At 39.0% G+C, this 22011-nt stretch overlaps 2 protein-coding genes across 2 annotated transcripts in view; one reads left to right on the plus strand and one right to left on the minus strand.

Moving 5' to 3' along the window:
• RFX6 (regulatory factor X6) overlaps positions 1–22011 on the minus strand; it is a 123314-nt gene that overhangs the window by 97448 nt on the left and 3855 nt on the right. The gene's annotated exons all lie outside the window — the stretch shown is intronic.
• Positions 297–21907, plus strand: GPRC6A (G protein-coupled receptor class C group 6 member A). Its single transcript, XM_070795635.1, is given in 16 exon segments — positions 297–391; positions 2015–2166; positions 2169–2202; positions 4853–5156; positions 8008–8134; positions 8137–8169; positions 8172–8311; positions 16146–16185; positions 16914–17000; positions 17003–17085; positions 19884–20007; positions 20832–21148; positions 21150–21216; positions 21219–21287; positions 21290–21557; positions 21559–21907. Coding segments are annotated over 16 exon segments (2289 nt in total).

Below are 22011 nucleotides of genomic sequence, written 5' to 3' on the forward strand. Positions count from 1 at the left end.
TAATGGTGTCTGTATGAGAATTACTTGGCTAGTGCTATCACTTCTGTGCTATCACTTTTAAATGATACTAGCCAGATATGTCTTCACATAAAGAAAATTTCAAAGAAATATAGAACCTTGAGATCAGAGGAGGAGCAAGCTAGTGCCATCAGTAATTCAACTCACTGGAAATTTTTTTCCAATTTTTATCTTTCAGAAGCAGTTAATTAAAAAAATTTTTTTTGAAATAGCAATTATTATTGTAATTTTTAAGTCTTTTTAAATTGCATAAAATGTATAGTAATTTTAGATTCAAAATGATGGCTAAAACTTTTGTCCCTGGTCCAAAATTAAATCTTGATAGTAATAGAAACTACAACAGTGAAGATAACATGCTCAGTGAAATTCCGAAGTAATTAATATACATTTATCTTTCCTTATGCTGAACTTAGTAATGGATTTACACTGTAGGGAGACTATAGCCAGCTAATGGTTCTATCACAAACATCATCATTTCCACCAGGCAAGCATTTAAGATGTTTGAGAAAGAGGTTTGAACAATGATTTACTTAGCCAATTGTGGAAAACACTCCACATTTAGGAATTAATAACTTTCAGTTTGGTTTTAGGAAGGAACAGGAGGGAACTACTATGTTCTGAATGTTTATATCCTCCCAAAATTCAGATATTAAAGTGAAGTGAAGTGAAGTGGCTCAGTCATGTCTGACTCTTAGCGACCCCATGGACTGTAGCCTACCAGGCTCCTCTGTCCATGGGATTTTTCAGGCAATAGTACTGGAGTGGATTGCCATTTCCTCCTCCAGGGGATCTTCCCGACCCAGGGATCAAACCTGGGTCTCCTGCATTGTAGACAGACGCTTTACTGTCTGAGCCACCAGGGAAGTACCTATCAGATGTTAAAACCTAAGCCTAAAGGTGATGGTATTAGGAGGTGGGGCCTTCAGGAGGTGATTAGGTCATGAGAGCAGGGCCCTCCAAGTTGGGTTAGTGGCTATATGAAAGCAGCCTTGGGAAAGTTCCCTTGCCCTTTCTGCCATGTGAGGTTTATAGCAGGCTCTCAGTAGACACTGAGTCTGCCAGCTCCATGATCTTGGACTTCACAGCCTTCAGTCCTGTGAGAAATGAGTGTTTGTTGATTCTAGGCCTACCAGTTTACAGTATTTCTGGGACAGCAGCCCTGATCAATTTAGACAGGAGCCGATTACTGAGTGCCTACTAAAATTTAGGAGCTTTACAAATCGATTCAGTTCAAGTTTCAGAACATATCCATGAGACAGAGTATCTTACCTATTTTATATATGAGAAAATTATTGTCCAGAAAAGTTCAGTAATTCGTTCGTGGTCATATGCTAAGTGGTAGGCAGAGTCAACCAATCTGTCAGTTTGCAAAGTCTGAGCACTTCCTGCCACATGACACTGAGTTTTATAGCACAAAGTCTTTTGAAACTTTGTTTTTCTACCTTTGTAAGGCTCCTTAATAGTAATAGATTTTCCAACTTAGATTAAACTGAAAATCACAAATATCGAAATTTAACTGAATTTCATTTTTTACATAGAGTTTTTCTGGGAAAATAAATTTGGGATGCTATTTTTTATAAACTGCTTTGCAGCTTTTGTGCTTGAATTTGATACCTTTGAAAATGCATAACTGTCCATTTCCAAAGTGAGAAAATGTTCCCAAACTGCCCCCTCTTAAAGATTCTATATCCCACTTCAAAAGAAATACCAACATGACTCAAAGCCTTTGACATGTCAGAAGAGTAAAAGATGCTATCACAGTGAGGAGCTGTATTTAAACACACATCACACATCAACAATGGGGTGTGAGAGGGTCTGATATGTTCGTATTGGTGAAGAACTGTTTTGACCATCATCAGCTATCTGAACACTGGGTGTTTCTGGCCCTTGACAGTGTCCCATGCTGTATATGTGTTTACAGGTGAAATAGGAATCATGTTCCTGCCACCTGTGAGCTCAGAGATACCTAAGAACTCTCAAGAAGTGAGCAAATTAGAAACATGGCACTACTGATGACCTGTTTTGTGATTGTTTTTGCTGCTTCTCAGCCTTGCCAGACCCCTGACGACTTAGTGGCTGCCGCTTCTCCAGGACACATCATGATTGGAGGTTTGTTTGCCATTCATGAAAAAATTCTGTCCTCAGAAGAATACCCAGAAAGCCAGAAATCCAGAAGTGTGCCAGGTGTGTAAAGCCTCCGAGAACACATTTGGATTTCAAACTTATACTGTGAGACTAGGGCATGTAAATGTTTACTTGTATTAACATCTAAATCATTTTAATAAAATTTAAACTCATACACTTTTAAGTTGCATATAATTACACCTTGCTATTCTTCCTTAAAAGAAAACCATATTAGTACTATATGTATAATCAGCCTCCAAGTACAGAGGCTATGAATGCTTCCCATTAATGTATTTATTTGGATTTTGTCTAAAAAGAATGACCCCAGAAGTTACACGAGAAAACCAATGAGAAGGCACAGTAGTAGCCTGTCCCCCTACATGCATACATAGCACATTTATATTTCTATCACCCACAAATGCAGGTTGTTCCAAACATGAATTTAATTCTTCAAAATAGACTGCACTTAAAATTTTTCTCTACACTAATGTTTTTGTCAACACTGTACTTATTTCATTCTTGAAATAATCTAATTCTTTCATAATAAATTAAGATCCCACTTCAACTCAGAGTGTTCATTTGTGAACACTTTACATTGTGAAAGCTGGACTATAGAACAGACATTTGTCATGGTGTATTATAGAAAAGTTAAGCTGAATGGAGGATATTGCAGATAGCTTTCTTTAAGGAGAGCAGACTATTTGAATTCTAATTTAAGTTTGGGGACAGTGATTTTGTAGATTTAAACTCTTTGAGTTCCAGCTTCTGGTTTTTCTCTTCTGTAAAACAAGGGCCTGGATAACTTTTAAAGGCAGGCAGCATCAGCTTCTGCTGCTCTGGCAATGTGATTCCAGTGCTTCCTGCTAACTCTCAAATCTTGATTTTTTTATCTTGATATTTTTGGATGCAAATTTAATCTCATCTTTTCAACTCCTTTTTAAAAAAAAAAAAAAAAAAGCTTTTTATTTTGTATTGGGGTGTAGCCCATTAACAATGTTGTGGTAGTTTCAGGTGAACAGCAAAGGGACTCAGCCATGCATACATATGTATCCATTCTCCCCCAAACTCCTGTCCCATCCAGGCTGCCACATAACATTGAACAGAGTTCCATGTGCTGTACAGTGGGTCCTTGTTGTTCATCCATTTTAAATATACCAGTGTGTACGCGTCCATCCCAAACTCCCTAACCATCCCTTCCTCCATCCTTCCCCAGCAATTATCCGTTTTTTTAAAATCAAAAGTATTTAGCATGTCCTATATGAATGCTTTCAGGTAAAATGTGTTCCCATGTCACTCTAATATTCCTTCCTATCATTCTCTCCAGAAACTAGACATTTTGAGCTACTGTCATCTTAATCATTGATTATCAGTAATACCAGTGAACACTGCAAAAACCATTAATGAGGATTTTTCAGAGCACTAAGCTGGCACCCAAAGAATGACTATAGATTTAAGGCCACAATCATAGGCCAACTAATAAGGATGGAAAATGTTTAAAAAAGAAGTCATCTTGTCTAAAAAAATTTATTCCCCAAAAAGGTCACTGAACATCCTTTGGTCTTATTGTCACTCCTTGAGAGAAAACGGTATTCACTCAACACTGAACAACTCTTATTAAATGCCTACATTACCTCGGCCCTATTCTAGGCATGGGTGATACTGAGGTGAACAAAAGAGATTCAGACTCCCATGGAGCTAACGTGTAGGGGACTCTGAAAATAGTATGCATTTTATTTGCCAGACAACTCATTACTTTAACCTCTCTCTCTCTTTTGTATCTTTCTTTAAGTTAAAAACTTAAAGCTCATTGCCAAACTTCACATTTAGATAGCTGCAGTGACAAACAGCATTATCCAAATATTATTCAATTTATGTTAACTAATGAATTAAAAGAAACCTGAAAATATCAAAACCCTGAAAAACATCCCCTTTTATTCATTCAAAAAATGTCTTGAATTCTTACTATATATTAGGCACTGTTTATAACCTTTTGATATAGTGGTGGGTGAAGTAAACGTAACAGTATGTCAGTAATCAAACAATTCAGTGCTCTGGAATAATTACAAGTCCCAAAGTCAACTGGAAAAACCCACTAAATGAGGAAATACCCATGCCTCGGAACTAAAATATTGCACGTTATCTAGGAGAAAGCTACTGGGCTTTTACCCAGAGCCTGTTTTGTAAGTAATTCTTAAGACTCTTATTCATCTGTTTTCCAACCACAATAGCTTAGCATCACAAAATTAAAAAATGGGAAGTGAGTCTATAAGAGCAGATTCTTGAACAGCAATAAAATGCTGACATCTAACTACAAAAAGGAACAGATATCAGATATCAGATACATTTTCACACTGTAGAATACTAAATTGAGTATTCAAAATCATCCTGAATAATCAAGAAAAGATTAAATCCTGTTATACAGACTCCATTAAAGAAACTATGGGTTCCTATATACATTAAAAACATTTTTTTTTGGCTGTGCCATGCAGCATTGGAAACACTGGACTGCCAGGGTAATCCCACTATATACTCTTGAGAAAGGTGTCCATCAAAACCTGTTTTTAAATAAATAAAGTTTAGATCCTCCGAAAGGTAAACTTCAGTGATTCAGGAATTGTCCGTCATAAGGCAGAAATTAGGATAAAATTGGATATTACCATGTCTGAGGAAGAGCTATGTTCTAATTTCAAAAACACTTGTTTCTCAACAGCTTTGAAATACCAACTTTTCTTCAAACTCTTGCCATGATACACAGCATTGAGATGATCAATAATTCAACACTATTGTCTGGAGTCAAACTAGGGTATGAAATCTATGACACGTGTACAGACATCACAGTGGCAATGGCAGCTGCTCTGAGGTGTGTTTCTAAGTTCAACAGCTCCAGAGAAATTGTGGAGTTTAAGTGCGACTATTCCAACTACGTGCCAAGGGTTAAGGCTGTCATAGGTGCTGGCTACTCAGAAATATCCATGGCTGTCTCCCGGACGTTGAGTTTACAGCTCATGCCACAGGTGGTTTTGTTCTACTACCATTGGGTGGGTGTGATCATATTCTTCATCCTAAATGGATCAGGGTAATCTAGGAAACTAGTTGAGGAGATACCTCTGCTTTAACTTTTCTTTCTCTTCAGAAAAAAATAAAGGATGTGCCCTAATATGGATAGTATAGTGATCAAAGCACTAAGGAGTAGTCACCCCCCAATCTGTCAGGTCTAGTTTCTGACAGCTTTTAGCATGATTTACATAAGACAGATGCCTCTAAGCAACTCAACTGTCTTGTTTCTAAAGTTACATCAGTTAGATGCCATGAAGAAAACTGAAAAGGAGGTGAGAGGTAGATAGGCCCAGAAGTCAAGGAATACTCTCAAGGAAATGACGATTAGCCTGAAACTTGAATGAGAAGAGACAGCCAAGAGAAGATTGGGCGGTGGCGGGGGGAGGGGAGTGGAAAGCATCTAGGCTGAGAAAACAGTAAGTGCGAAGATAAAATGTCCAAACAAAAGCAAAAGATCAACAGGGCTAGATCAGTCTGAGCAGAAAGGTACAGAGTAAGAGATGCATTCCCAGAGATGTGTAGGGGCCGGGCATGTAGCATCCTGTAAGCTATGGTGTGCTTGGTATTTCATTTTGAGTATTACGGAAGGGCTTTGAGCACAGACTGGAATTACTGAGCTTCCTATGATGTAAGCCCTTACCAGGAAGTAAGCAAATGGTCTCTGAAAGACCAAAGCACGTGTTTGAGAGCCCTGCACTAAGTTCCTGTGCATTACTCAAACAAGTACCCCCAACTTCAATTTTGAACTAACTAACCTTCATATGGAGAAGGCAATGGCACCCCACTCCGGTACTCTTGCCTGGAGAATCCCATGGATGGAGGATCCTGGTGGGCTGTAGTCCATGGGGTCGCTGAGAGTCGGACACGACTGAGCGACTTCACTTTTCCTTTTCAGTTTCATGCATTGGAGAAGGAAATGGCAACCCACTCCACTGTTCTTGCCTGGAGAATCCCAGGGACGGGGGAGCCTAGTGGGCTGCCGTCTATGGGGTTGCACAGAGTCGGACACGACTGAAGCGACTTAGCAACCTTCATATGACATCACTTTATACCTCAGTAGATCACTGCTTTCTAAGCTCAAGGAAGATCAGAAGCCAAAAGTTAGACAATGCTTATGGTCAGATTATCAAGAAGTGACCATCTGATAGAAGTGAACAGATAAAAACATATATGAATAATATAATAAATATGCATAAGAATTCAAATTATATAACTTTCTGGAGCCAGACTAAATAAGTGTGTATATCCCTTAAGACTCTGGAGAATCCCAGGGACGGGGGAGCCTGGTGGGCTGCCGTCTATGGGGTTGCACAGAGTCGGACACGACTGAAGCGACTTAGCAACCTTCATATGACATCACTTTATACCTCAGTAGATCACTGCTTTCTAAGCTCAAGGAAGATTAGAAGCCATTATATATATATAATATATATATAATGGAACTCTGAGAGTTCCATTATATTGTAACCTAGTACAGTCGATAATGAAAAGTTTAGATTAAAAAAATAAAAAAGAACAATTCCCCCAAATATCTCAGAGATAAGGCTTTGGCCCAACATTTCTAGACTATGTATAAAACTAGTTAGGTGACAAGTAAGAAAAGCAGAATATTTTTAACAATGCATGTTTAATGTAAAAATGTAATTTCCATGATAGCACAATAGTAGAGAGGACTCTCCATGGTAACACAGATTTCACAGAAGCCCAGGTAGCAGAGTGAAGCTGAGCATAGCAATGTCTCCTGAGGCAATTAAGGTTTAGTGAATGAATGTCCACTGTGTGCCAATACCCATTTAAATGATTTACATTTTCTCCTTCAGTCTTCACAAGAATCCTGTCATTTCACAGTGAAAGAAATGTTAACTAACTTTGTCAAATTTATTGCAGTCAGGATTCTAACAGTTTGTTTGACTTTAAAGTGAATTGTCTTTCCCTGCATACCAGTAGCTGCTATAAATAGTAAAAAGAAAAGAAAAAAATTCACTGAGCAAGTGGCATGGTGCAATGGCCGCTGTGGAAGGTAACCACTCTCCCTAGAATAAAATCAACAAAGCTGTAAATTAGGCAAAACTTTGCACACAGTAGGGAGATTTTCCAAAATGCTACTGCTCATTTGAGTAGATTAGGAGTCAGAAATCTATATAGCCTGTAGATCAAATGTGGCTCTCAAGGTCTTGAGTTCTCAAACTAAGAACGATTTTTACATATTTTTTTGAAAGGTTGTTACAAAAAAATACAAACATAATATATGACAGAGACAATATGTGACCAACAAAGGTTAAAATATTTTACATTCAGTCCTTTACAGAAAAAAGTTTGCTGACCCCTGGACAGATGATTCTTTGTCTTGATGATTTATCTAGAATAAAAGTCATCAAAGTTGCCATTTATACACATTTTGAACAAACAAGGAGTCCCAAAAGTCATGGTGCTTATTTGACTGGTTGCATTTTCCCATATTTATTTCTAAGGATTTAAATCATATACACTGGTAGCCCTGACCTGAGATATAAGATAGATATAAATAAATACAGGCATGTAGACAGAGTTATAATGTAGAGCCTGAACCCTTGCTTATACTACACACAGACAAAACAAGTGAGACGCAATGACTCAACAATCATCAGCTCCTAACTATCATGATTTAAGCTATTTATAAAGTAGTTCATTGAAGGGGAAGGATAGAAAGGATCAAAGAATTTAGAAAACTTTATGGAAACTCATAGTAATCAAAGAGAAGAACATCTACTATGAATAGCCACCTGCAGCTCATCAACACCATAGCTAAAATATTCTGTCCATTTCCAGGTGAGTTATGAATCTACTGCAGAAACCCTAAGTGACAAAATTCAGTTTCCTTCATTTTTACGCTCAGTGTCCAGTGACTTCTACCAAACTAAAGCAATGGCCCACCTGATTCAGAAATCTGGATGGATTAGATTGGCATCCTAACCACAGATGACGACTATGGACTCTCAACACTCTTGCAGTTCAAACAGCAGCAAATAATGTGTGCATAGCCTTCAGAGAAGCTCTCCCAGCCTTCCGCTCAGATATTACCATCGAAGTCAGGATCAATCAGACACTTGAGAGAACCATAGCAGAAGCCAAGGTTAATGTCATTGTGGTATTTCTGAGTCAATTCCATGTTTTCAATCTCTTCAGTAAAGCCATTGAAAGGAATATAAATAAGATCTGGATTGTTAGCTAGAGCTGGTCAACATCCACCTAGATTGCTACCATTCCTGATGTTAAAAGGATTGGCAAAGTTGTGGGGTTTACCTTTAGAAGAGGGAATGTGTCCTCTTTCCAGTCCTTTCTTCAAAATCTGTGTGTGTTTCCCAGTGATAACAACAAACCCTTAAATGAACATGCCATGCTCTAATCTGCTTGTGCACATGCTAAAGACAGTGATCTGAGTCAATGTGTCTCCAACTGTTCTCAGGGCACTTTGGCCACTAAGGACTCAGAAAGGAACTTCTTCCTGAGAACTGACTTCCTGTGGGATTACACTGAACTGGGACTTGTTCACAGTATTCAGCTAGCAGTGCTGGCCCTCAGTTATGCCATTCAGGATCTGTGACAAGCTTGAGACTTTCAACCATGGGAGGTAGTAGCTCACACATACAAGAAAATTCCCCTACCATCATTTCTTTCTTTCCTTTAATTTGCAATATTGCTATAAGCTGCTCTAAATTTTATTTATTTTGTAAGTAGATACTGTCAGTGTTGAATAACCTTCATTTCTATTATTAGTTCTTTGTTCTTAAGCATAACAGAGTTGTTTTACCTTCACCTTCTATTCTTTTCCACCAAAGTTGTATTCTCTTATTTTCCAAGAAGATTCTGCTGATAGTGTTATTTTCCTTTAGCTTGTGGATTTATATCTGATCTTGCAGTTTTTCAAAATTTCATACGAATTTATCTCTTTTGATGCTTTTAACAACACAAGACCAGGTATGTTTAATGATCCCTTTTATTATCGCTAAATATTGTGGGTAAGGAAACTAAAGCCAAAAGTACTAGACTCCAGTCTGGGTCTTCTGATTCCATACCCTTTGCGTGATTACAGCCCAACACCTCCAGTTGGGACTCTTTCTTAGGGCAGTCTTTCTAGGACTCCCATCTTCTTCAAAAGAATGTTACTAGGTCAATCATAACAAGTCCTATGTTATCTCAGGTTTAAATGAACCATTATTTGTGTAAAAGAAGTCTTTCTCTTTCTTCTCTTCGATTAGTTTGTAGAAACTAATTAGAGTGGCCCTATTTAGTGAAGATTATCCACTGTGTCTTTAAAATGTCCATAAACAAGGCATTTAAAAGCAAACTGCTGCTTTATATGATAAATTTAACTCATCAAAAACAAATTTCTCAGCATTCAAACTTGTCTGTCTTAAGGAAGAATCATGTTCCAAAAATTTATTTCTTTTAAATTTGTTAGGGGAAAAAGGTAAAAGGGAATAAGACCCAGTGTTTTCTGATCACATAAGTGATCAGAACAGGGCTGGATCAGTCCAGGGCTGTTTCCACTTGTGTCATTTTACTTTAAACACCCCCAACCACAAGCTCCGAGGTTTGAGGTGATCAGCTTACATTTGGGTGAATCATGTGATGGTCAGAGGGTGTTTTAGGTTGCTCATATTAAAACTAGTTTTCACTTTGTAAATGCAAGGCAAAATTAAAAACAAAAATTAATGAAGAGGTATGACTAGAGATTAGGGTTTTTATTTTTAACTAAAAGTCTCTTTAAAATATACATTACTACACACACACACACATGCATCTTTATATGTCTAGTTATGTTAAGGTGGCTATTTGAAAGCATACTCTTTGTAGTGAAAAACTTTAATGATGGATTGGTTTTTTAAAAGAAACCCCTATACGTTAAGTGGACCAACATAATAAAACATACTAGATGAAATTTTAAGAGTGAGAGCTAGTAATGGAAAGAAAACAGACAATCAGAGACAGATGGGATAAACGGGAGGAGCTATAAAGAGACCCATAAGAAAAAAGAAACACAAATAGCAATAGTTACTTATCCTCTGGGAAAGTATTTAAAATCAGGAATAAGTCTCAAACATTCTGAGGAAAGCTCTTGAGAAAGTATAATCGAAGCAGCTCTTCTAAAATGTTTTATTTAAACACTGGGAGCCTGGGGTCATTCTTTATTCACCCCCTGGGACATGGTTATCCAGAAACAGACAGAAACAGCCTGGAAATGAGGAGTAGAGGAGTGTCTTGTTCCTTTGATCACCAGTGAGCCATGTCCCTGCCAGATCCAATAGGACAAATACAATAATGCAAATGATTGTCTTTTTAGGAAGAAATCTCCACATAGATATTAAATTGAAAAGATCAGCAATATTTAGGGTCACTAATCAAGGATATATTCCTCAAAATTATTTCGTCCCCTGGAAAAATTCACTAATACTTAAATAATACTTTCTGAGTGATTTTAGATTCAAATAACTTCAAAAGAGTTAGTTTTCTCCAGTGTTTGAGGATAATCCTTACTCTGGCTCCATATTTGGTGATATCTGTGAACAGTATTCAGGGAGAGTGCAATCATATTTGTTTTACTGCAACAGATTATTTTATATTCCTCAAATGTGTGTGAGGACTATTTACCTCCTTGTCACGAATAGTGATTATGGTTTCCTTGTTTATTTTCCTTTATTCTGGATCAGGTACAAGGTAGTGAGTGATGTATGTGGGACAAGAGAATGTATAAGAGTCAAACTACTATTCACACAATCATTTGCCAAATATTTATTGGATGTCTCAGTATTCCAGCCATGGTGTTGAATTTTGAAAATATCATGGGCAACGAGATAATTCTCTTGCTGAAGGAGTCATGTGTCTAGAGGAGTAAACAGTCAAAGAATTAAGGAGCTGATTACAGTGAAGAATAATGCATTACAATGTTTCATATAAATACAAGATGGCAGAGAATATTCTCCAGAGATCATGACATCCCTGGTGAATATGATAGATGAGTGAGAGCTAGGCAGGACAGAAACACTCCAGCAAAGTCACAGAGAGAGAAAGTGTGGCATCTTCAGGGATCAGAAAGTAGCACCACAGAATTGGAGTCTTCTGTGGAAATTACAAAGTAGAGGATTAGTGAAGTATCCATCATTAGGGCTTGACAATCAGAGCATCTCAAACTCTGCTGGAGTGTTAATTACCTGGTAATCTTATGACCATGTTGATGCTAATTCAGTAGTTCCAGTAAGGGGGACCTGAAAGACTGCACTTCTAACAGCCTCTCAGATGATTCTGATTATTGCTGGTACAAAGGCCACCCTTTCAATGAAAAGTCTGCAAGCTATGTTTAAAGGTTTGGACTTGAGAGAGCAAAGGGGAACCAATTAGAGCTATTTTTAGACAGAAGAGTGATGTGACCTACCATTGTAGAAATGATATTTCTACTGCAATGTGCATTGATTAGATGAACACAACACTAGGCAGAGAAAGTTTGTTAATCCAGGCATACAATAAGTATGTGACAATGAGGATGGAGCAATATACGCTTGAGAGGAGAGATGGAGAGTCTTTGGAGATAGACTGGATGTAAAGAATGACAGGGAAAAGCAAAGATGCTGCAAATGATTCTAAATTTTGGCAACTGGTGCCATTTATTGAGTTGAAAATGCAAAGAAAAGTGAAGGTCTGGTAGAGAGAAGAAATATTAAGCATTCCATTTTGGACACGTTGAATTTGAAGAACTTGGAGAAGGAAATGGCAACCCACTCCAGTGTTCTTGCCTGGAGAATCCCAGGGACAGGGGAGCCTGGTGGGCTGCTGTCTATGGGGTCACACAGAGTCGGAAACGACTGAATCGACTTATCAGCATAAGACATTCAAGTGCAATGGTCTGGAAGTTAGAGGAGACATTGGGACTAGAAGGGAAAGATTGTGAAGTGATGAGGCCAATAATAACTGATAATTTTTAAGGCTTACTAAACTAAGCCTTGGGGCTTCCCTCACAGCTCAGTTGGTAAAGAATCTGCCTGCAATGCAGGAGACCCCAGTTCAATTCCTAGGTTGGGAAGAAGGGATAGCCTACCCACTCCAGTATTCTTGGGCTTCCCTTGTGGCTCAGCTGGTAAAGAATCCGCCTGCAATGTGGGAGACCTGGGTTCGATCCCTGGGTTGGGAAGATCCCCTGGAGAAGGGAAAGGCTACCCACCCCAGTATTCTGGCCTGGAGAATTCCATGGACTATACAGTCCATGGGGTCACAAAGAGTTGGACACAACTGAGCGACTTTCACTTCACTTCACAAACTAAGCATTAACATACCTCATCTCTAATCTGTAAATATTATGGTAGATCCACAGATTCATGTTCACTACACTTCATCCTAAAGAACTAGCAAGAGGAGGTTTTACTGGTGACTGAGACTTGCAGCAGTTTAGAGATGGAGGTACCTCAATTGTAAGGATCTGGGGCCCATCAGTAGCCATAGAGTTAGCAGCAAAACTCTCCCAGTCTTAGTCATATGCTTTTGCTACACCATGGAAAACTTTACAAAAGTAAAAGACATAGGTTGGGTACCAGATAGAGATGCAAGGGTGCTTCCTCGGCAATTCTCTGCTTGACATACATAGATATCTCTTTTCCCAAGCACAGCTCACTTACAGAGTTGCAGTGGACAGCAGAGCGGCTGAGGACACGGAAAACAACATCAACCACAGCAGCTTAATGGGAGTGGCCTCCTGACCTTGTGTTCTCAAAAATAGGTCATTACCATACTGAGGTGAATTATATAATCATGGAAATGCAAATCCTACTCTAAATATTTTTGGGTCAACTTATCATGAGGGTCAGAGTCTTGATGAAAAATAAATGAATAATGGATGGAAGAAGTCTTTAACAGCTTAATAATCGTAGCATTAGTGTTCAGAATTTAATCCAGAGCAAACATTCAAAAGAATATTTAACAAGTAATGAATGCACTGGTTTGGTTCCATCCTCTTTCCTGTAAGAACAAATGTGGAATTGTGCCATTTTATTTACATCATACAATGTTATCATTATTTACGGAACATATATGTGTCAGAAATTTACCCTGTAAAACCTAATTAAATACAGGAAAAAAGCTCATGGAAATTATAGTTCAAACAAGAGAATGGAAGAGAATTTATGAAATAAGAAACTAAGGCTTACATGTGTATATTGCTTAAGGAACGAATGGAAGAAAAATCAATACACAGGTAGAGTTGGGAACACTGAAAGCTTTTTTTTTGCCCATTTTTGTTTCCTCCATATATTTTTTTTTTCTTCCAGGCAACTGCTGCAATAAGACTTTTTTGGTTAATTCCACCATGTTAGATCTGATACTCTGCTTCTTTAAAGTAATACTAATTAAAATTTGAATTAATTAAAATAACTAGAAGTCTGTGAAGACATATAATAAAATCAATACACATGCTTAAAGATTTTGCTAAAGTTATATTTGGTCATTGACCTGACTATTGTAGCTAATATATTCACTTAAAATACAACTTGATTTTCTTACACTGTATTTGCCAAAGGGGGAAATAACTGAAGGAAGGAAACATTCATAAAAGATTAAATGAGAAAAAACAGAGGAAGAATAACTCTATTCAAGTAGAATAACTTCTGCCTTGTTCCATAGATTTTGCACCCAACAAAAACCACAGAAGCATCACAGGTACAGATGTGATGGTATGTGCTTAGCCATGATTATATATCACATTAACGGTGGAGCCAGAACTCAAATGTTCTCCTCCTTCTCAGTCTAGTATTCTCTCCTGCACCACAAGTTCAATATGGCTGCCTCATATGTCAGTAAAACATTTTCTGTTCTAGCTGTACTGCGTACAAGTTCTCACTGCACAAACTGAGTAGTAAGAAGAGTAATTTTTCATTATATTTCTTTCTTCTCAGGTTAAAAAAATCATTTTCTGAACTAAATTGGAAATAGAATTTAGAGGTCTCTTTATTATATCCTGGGGCTTCCCCAGTGGTTCTGTGGTAAAGAATTCACCTGCAATGCAGGAGACATGGGTTTGATCCCTGGGTTGGGAAGATCCTCTGGAGGAGGAAATGGCAACCCACTCTGGTATTCTTGCCTGGGAAATTCCATGGACAGAGGAACTTGGCTGGCTATAGTCCATACGGTTGCAAAAGAGTCAGACACAACTTAGCAGCTAAACAACAATTACTATACCCTCTGTTACTGAAACAGACTTAAAAACCATTAGTGATAGTTAAGATTCCCCACCTCCCACCCAATGAGTATGGACTCAGAGGGAGGTCACTAGCACTTAGTCTGTGCTCAGTTGTGTCGGACACTTCGGTGACCCCATGGACTGTAACCTGCCTGACTCCCCCGTCCATGGGATTTCTCAGGCAAGAATGGAGCGGGTTGCCATTTCCTTCTTCAAGGGCTCTTTCTGACCCAGGGACTGAACCCATGTCTCCTGCTTTGCAGGTAGATTCTTTACCATGAAGACATCTGGGGAGCCCTAGAAGTTACATTAGGTCCACCAGTTAAACTTCTCAGGTAGGGATGCACTCAAGAACAGGGTGCGTTTGTTACTGAACCCTCTCTGGGTGTGCAGCTCTGTCGCTTCAGCCTTCATTTTGGGGCTGGTGAGCATGACAATTCCTGGCTTGGATCACCTGCTGAAACTTGGGTCAAAGACCCAGGCTGAGTGTGACTCTAGAAGGAAAGGATGAATTTTCCTGCTTCCAAATGGCACCTTGATTATGGCTTTGAGTCAGAAGAAAAAAAGAGAAAAACACAGTGAGGATAATTTAAACTAATATATCATTAGGTGCAACAGAAAGACCCCACAATGAAAGTCAAGATGTGTATCTTCAGAGAAGGTCTTACACTCCTTGGCTGGGGTCCTCCTCTGAGAAAAGAGGAAGATGATCCCTGCTAAGTGTGCTTCGCTGAGTTGTTATGGAATAAAAGGGCATCACAGATTTGAGTATTAGAAAGTAGCATATGAATGTCAGGTGACTTTATTACTTGATAGACTCAAAGCATTTTCATTTATTTGCACATCATCCCTGTCAGCTAATTATAGGTATTTAAAAGTATTAAGCTAATCTTTATTAACCCTTAATCTGTTCCTGCTGCTGCTAAGTCGCTTCAGTCGTGTCCGACTCTGTGCGACCCCATAGACCGCAGCCCACCAGGCTCCCCCATCCCTGGGATTCTCCAGGCAAGAACACTGGAGTGGGCTGCCATTTCCTTCTCCGAATCTGTTTCTGATGCTAGGCTAAAGTGTTCATATACATGTGTGTGCTCAGTCGTGTCCAACTCTTTTGCGACCCTATGGACTGTAGGCTGCCAGGCTCCTCTGTCCATGGGATTTTCCAGGCAAGAATACTGGAGTGGGTTTCCATCTCCTTCTCCAGGGGAACCACCCAATCCAGGGATCGAACCCACATCTCTTATATCTCCTGCATTGGCAGGCAGACTCCTTATGCTGCAGCCACCTAGAAATAATTACATTTAATTCTTACAATAGTCCTATTAAGTATAATAGGTTTCATTTATCTCAACTGAGGCCTAGAAAGAAGTTGTAAATGTCAAGATCACACCACTAATGAAATTTGGAACCAGGATTAGAGTGGCATCTGCTCTGGAGGACCCATTCTGAAATTATGCAAAGTGGAAAACATAAGGGTGCTCAGATTTCAGTTCTGTAAGTAAGAGAATCTATCTCCATAAACATTAACTTACTTTCTCAAATTCACAGAGCAAGACATCAGAAATTCTCAACAGTTCTCAAATTGTTGCCTAGTAGTTAAGAACTACTAGTCCTTAAGTAGTTCTCACACTCATTGATCCAGAATATCCTTTTTTCTCATTTTTAAGTGATATTCCTTGCAAGGGTAGTGTTATAATTGGGATAATGGATACACTTAAAATATTTCTATCAGTCTTATTTTTCATAGTTACTTGCTGTACTGAAAAATGTCACATTCATGGAGGGCTGCTGCTGCTAAGTTGCTTCAGTCGTGTCCGACTCTGTGCAACCCCATAGACAGAAGCCCACCAGGCTCCCCTGTCCCTGGGATTCTCCAGGCAAGAACACTGGAATGGGTTCCCATTTCCTTCTCCAATGTTTCCAGTGGTCATGTATGGATGTGAGAGTTGGACTATAAAGAAAGCTGAGCGCCAAAAAATTGATGCTTTTGAACTGTGGTGTTGGAGAAGACTCTTGAGGGTCCCTTGGACTGCAAGGAGATCCAACCAGTCCATCCTAAAGGAGATTAGTTCTGGGTGTTCATTGGAAGGACTGATGTTGAAGCTGAAACTCCAATACTTTGGCCACCTGATGCGAAGAGCTGACTCATTTGAAAAGACTCTGATGCTGGGAAAGATTGAGGGCAGGAGGAAAAGGGGACGACAGAGGAAGAAATCTTTGGATGGCATCATTGACTCGATGGACATAGGTTTGGGTGGACTCCGGGAGTTGGTGATGGACAAGGAGGCCTGACATGCTGTGGTTCATGGGGTCACAAAGAGTCGGACACGGCTGAGCAACTAAATTGAACTGAACTGAATGCATGAAAGTGAAAAGTGAAATCGAAGTCACTCAGTTGTGTCTGACTCTTAGCAACCCCATGGACTGCAGCCTACCAGACTCCTCTGTCCATGGGATTTTTCAGGCAAGAGTACTGGAGTGGGTTGCCATTGCCTTCTCCGATTCATGGATGGAGGGAGTTCATTTCATTTTTATGCCCATGGAGCTATGAATACTGGATACAATATTGTGCTCTGGAGGGAGATCAATGGCCACATGTCTATCACAAGATGGCACAATATGACCTGAAGAATGATGTCTTCATTGTCACAAATCAAGAAACAAAAAATGAGCACAGGAATCTTAAGGTAATTTTGTATTGGCTGCTTTGTAGCATTCAAATCAATTGATACTTCAACTGCAAAAATCCTTGTCCCCACCAGACCCCTCAGTGGCCCTACTGCCCGTTCAATGTTCCCAACTTCCCTCCTTAAATTCCATGGTCAACTTGTATATTACTGCCTTGTACACATCCTCAGTTTCCGTGCCCAGCTCTCTATTCATCATACATTGGACCAAAGTATAATCCTGATTATATTAAACTTTGTCTAACCAATACAGCTGATCTTGGCAAAAACAAACAAACAAAAAAACCCCACCTACTTTGCTAACTGTTCTCACTTAAAATTCATGATCTCTAACTTCTATTGGGTTCTAAATGCTGTTGGGAAATCAGACTAGTATCCCAGCCCATTCGTTTGTCTACCACCCTAGATGGTTATTTATACTTTCTTGTCTGTCCTTTTACTCCAGCACACCTTTCCCATCTTCACTTTCAGTGGACCCTGCTTTCTATTTGACTGACAAAACTGAGACAATCGCAAGGGACTGACTGCCTCCACCACATCTATGCTGCGTCGCTGCTTTCCATCTGGCACTGTGCGTGGGCTGTCCATGCTTCAAGCCAAGGTCAGCTCCTCTGAATCCCAGCGCCTTTTACTTGCTCAAAGATGTTTCTCTGGCAATTCTCCACTCTCTTCTGCACCCTCAAGTATTTTCTCTTCTATGTTTTCTAAATAGTGATACAAATAAGTTGTTCTTCCTTCCATTTTAAGAAAAAAAAATACAAAGAACTGTATTGATCCCCATCTTCCTCCTTTGTATACTGACCATTCCTGTTTCCCTTAACGGCAAAACTCCTTGAAAAAGTTGAATATATTCACTGGCCTCAATTTCTCTCCTCCCATAATTCTTTTAAATTCTTTTCAGTCCATCAAAATTATTTCTCTCTGGTTAATAAATACAAACATCATCTTACTTCGCTTACTGGCTAATTATTCTCCCCTCCATGAAACGCTTTCTGTATTTGCTTCCATGACACCACACTCCCTGGGTTTTCTTCTTCTGTCTCTAGCCACAACTTCTCAGTCTCCTTTGCCCTTTCCTTACCATTCCTGCTCCCTCTGAATATTGATAGACTCAGAACTCCGAACTGCTCCTTTTTAATTTTTTTTTTTATTTTGGCCACACCCTGTGGCATTTGGGATCTTAGTTCCCAGATCAAGGATCAAACCTGTGCCCTATAAACTGAAAGTGCAGAGTCTTAACCACTGGACCACCGGGGAAGTTCCCTGCTCTTCTTTTCTATCTGCACTTTTCCTTAGTGATCTCATCCATGCACTTAGACAATGTCATTATATAGAAAGCCGATGATGCCAACATTTTTATCTTGTGAATTTCAACTCAAGTAAATATACAATTGTCTATCTGACATCTCTACCTGGGTGCCTAATAGTTTTTCATCTTAGCTGATTATCTCCAAGACCGACCTCCAAAACCTACCTTCATCCCAATAAATGGTAACTCATTTCTCCTAGCTGCTTATGAAAAAATCCTAGTGGGATCCTTGTCACTTCTCTTTCTGTCACACTTCATAGCCATTCTAGGTTACACTTTTGTCCTCTACTCCATTGCTACCACCACCCTGATCCAAGCTCCAGTCACCCCTCACCCAGATTCATTTTCTTATTTCTATCTTTTATGTGGGGAGAGAGAAAAAACTGTACAGCTGGGAAGAAAGGTTTCACTTTTATCCCCATAATGATGTTCAGCTTTATCTCATAGTTCAATCCTTTTGTGTCTTCTGAGCATCCTTTAGGAGTATGGATACTCTGGACTAAGTTTTCCCTGGGGAATCTACAGGGCAGATATCCTGCCTGCTGAAAACCCAGATCAGACATAGCTGTAGTGAAGACAAGAAAGCCAGCATCTGTGAATGCAGAGCTACTAACCTTGGCTACTTTTCTCTCTCACTCAGATAATTTTCATGTCCCAAAGAAAAGACTAGTTAGCTAAGGGCTTAATTTTCCAGGCTAGGAATAGCTGTTAAGACACTCTAGAGAAAGTCTCACTTACTTGTTCAGCTTTGGCTTCCCAAGGTAAGAGTGAGACAAAAAAAAAATTTATCTCACAAGATGTGCCATGAGAAAGGGATTAGGAATGGAAAAAAAAAATAGCTGAAATGCAAAGAGTTTCTAGCTATATTGCAAAGAGATGGTTCCATAAAAGTAGAGTAGTATGTGTGACTCACCTCATGACATGCAGAATTCAAACTGAAATTCTCAAGATGAATTAAATATTAAATTTTATTTATGTATCAAGGGTTATCTTTTTAACTAATACTTTAATGGGTTTAAATTATAATTTTCCATTATTTTGTTTTTCAAGATTAGACACGGCATGCTCCTTGGACGCCATGATTAATAACCTTCATCTAAAGTATATAAAAGTCCAATGATTCTTATACAGTTGAACTCTTCATATAGCACAGGATTGAAATTTTCCAAAACATCATTTCCTCCATTAGTTCCACCACTATACATTTTTATGTCTGCTAGTGACTTTTTAAAAGAGTTAATTTCCTTATTTGCTTACAAAATTTATTAATGTGACAAAAACTGTATTCTTCCTGAGCAGTTTCACTATCTGAAATACTTTCTCTTTAAGTTGTTGAAATTCCTCCAGATAACAAAAGAATTCTTTTATACTATGAAGAAAAAAAGACCAAAATACTATTTTGTAAATAAATCTTTAAATTAAATCAGAGATATTATAGTTAGGATAAATCTTTTTAAAAACTTATTTGGAATTTCTTTTCACTTTGCAGAAAATTCAATCTAAATTCTTCAAGGAATGCAGTTCTGGGCAAATGAAGAAAACCACAAAAAGTCAACATACTTGCTGCTATGAATGTGTGACCTGTCCTGAAAATCACTATAGTAATCAGACAGGTAATTAATTACACTCCCTACAACATGCATAGTGATACACCTGAACCATTTCTCTTTAAGCTGATTTTTTAACATGGATTCTATTTGTTTATTTTTTTCATTTCAAAAAATAAAAAGTGTTTTATGCTTCTGCAGCAGATGAATACTCAATACCTAACAGATGTAAAAGTAACTTCACTTCCAAGGGAAGCTGTTGTTCCTCTACTGGACTTCCTCTCCCAGCACCTCTTAAAATAATGCAAGTTCTCTGTGAATTTTTGTCTATGTATCCCACACAGACATGTCTGATTTGTAACTGAGGCACAATAACTATAGATAAATAAATGCTGAATTAACTAAACTGAGTATGATGAAAACCCAGAGGTGTGCATACTCTAGAGATCTCGTTATTCCTACCAAGAGGCACTAGTTCAATCAGCTTGTTCAAGATTACAGGACCCATAAGGGATAAAGAAAGGGCTTGAAATATGTCTGGTACCAAAGTTCTTATTCTTGACAGTCCCTGAACCGCCACCTATCATAGCAAGTTCATAAGAGGCTAGCATCTATCTTGAGTATATTAATTCTCTAAAGACTCATGGCCCAGATGAATTTTTCTCTTTTTCTTTTTTTCTCTTCCACTCTTACTGTTCCCTCACTGTCACTCTTTCTTTCTCACCTTCCTGGGTCATGTGCATGCTTTATTTTAATAAGTAACCAATGTGACAATTATCTATATCCATTTTCCAGTCAGAACTCTCACTGAGGAGTCTCATTTGTAGCACTTGGGGACAATCACCTGGTTTAAATATTTGCAATGTAACCAAATCTGCTGTGTCTTTTAGATACGGATCATTGCCTTTTATACAACAACGAAACTCACTGCGCCCCTGTAGGGAGCACAATGTGCTTTGAAAAGGAAATGGAGGACCTTGACTCCTTGGCTATCTTGCTCCTGGCCCTCTCTCTGCTGGGAATTCTGTTTGTTCTGGCCATTGGCATAATATTTACAAGAAACCTGAACACACCCGTTGTGAAATCATCCGGGGAATTGATGGTCTACTACGTAATCCTCTTCTGTCATTTCCTCAACTTTGCCGGCACAGGCTTTTTCATTAGAGAACCACAAAGCTTCACGTGTAAAACCAGGCAGACACTAATCTGGCATGAGCTTTACTCTCTGCATCTCCTACATTCTGATGAAGTCCCTGAAAATTCTGCTGGCCTTCAGCTGTCCAAGCTGCAGAACTTCCTGAAGTGCTTCTATAAACCCATCCCCATCATTTTCACTTGCACGGGCATCTGATTGTCGTTTGCACCCTTTAGCTCATCTTTGCAGCCCCTGCTGTGGGACAGAATGTCTCCTTGCCCAGAGTCATTATCTTCGAATGTGAGGAGGGGTCCATTCTTGCATTTGGCTCCATGCTGGGCTATGCTGCCATCCTGGCCTTCATGTGCTTCATTTGTGCCTTCAAAGGCAGGAAATTCCCTGAGAATTACAATGAGGCCAAATTCATAACATTTGGCATGCTCATTTACTTCATAGCTTGGATCACCTTCATCCCCATCTACCACGTTTGGCAAATATATGCTGGTTGTGGAGATCATCATTATTTTAATATCTAACTATGGGATCCGATGTTGCATGTTCTTCCCCAAATGCTATGTTATACTTTCTAAGCAAGAGACTAACACAAAATCTGTCTTTCTCAAGATGATTTACAGTTACTCTCCCCACAGTGCAGGCAGCCTTGCCATGAGCCACAGCAACATCACAATAACCAACCACACCTCTGCTGGTGGGTCTGCAGTCCAGCAAAAAAGCAGAGATCTTCAGCTACAAGGCTTTGCACACATATGCAGAGAAAATGCTATGTGCAGACCTAAAGCTTTGCCTCCAAAAAGAATCTCAAGTATATGAATGAGTCCTTAAGACATGGTGTGTTTCAGAATGAAATGTTTTCTAGGGTCTTTGCATTTAAGATGTGCATTTACTTCCTGAACAAACATACACTATGTGACTTC

Source organism: Bos indicus, chromosome 9 (genome assembly GCF_029378745.1).
Source record: "Bos indicus isolate NIAB-ARS_2022 breed Sahiwal x Tharparkar chromosome 9, NIAB-ARS_B.indTharparkar_mat_pri_1.0, whole genome shotgun sequence".
NCBI classification, from domain to species: domain Eukaryota; kingdom Metazoa; phylum Chordata; class Mammalia; order Artiodactyla; family Bovidae; genus Bos; species Bos indicus.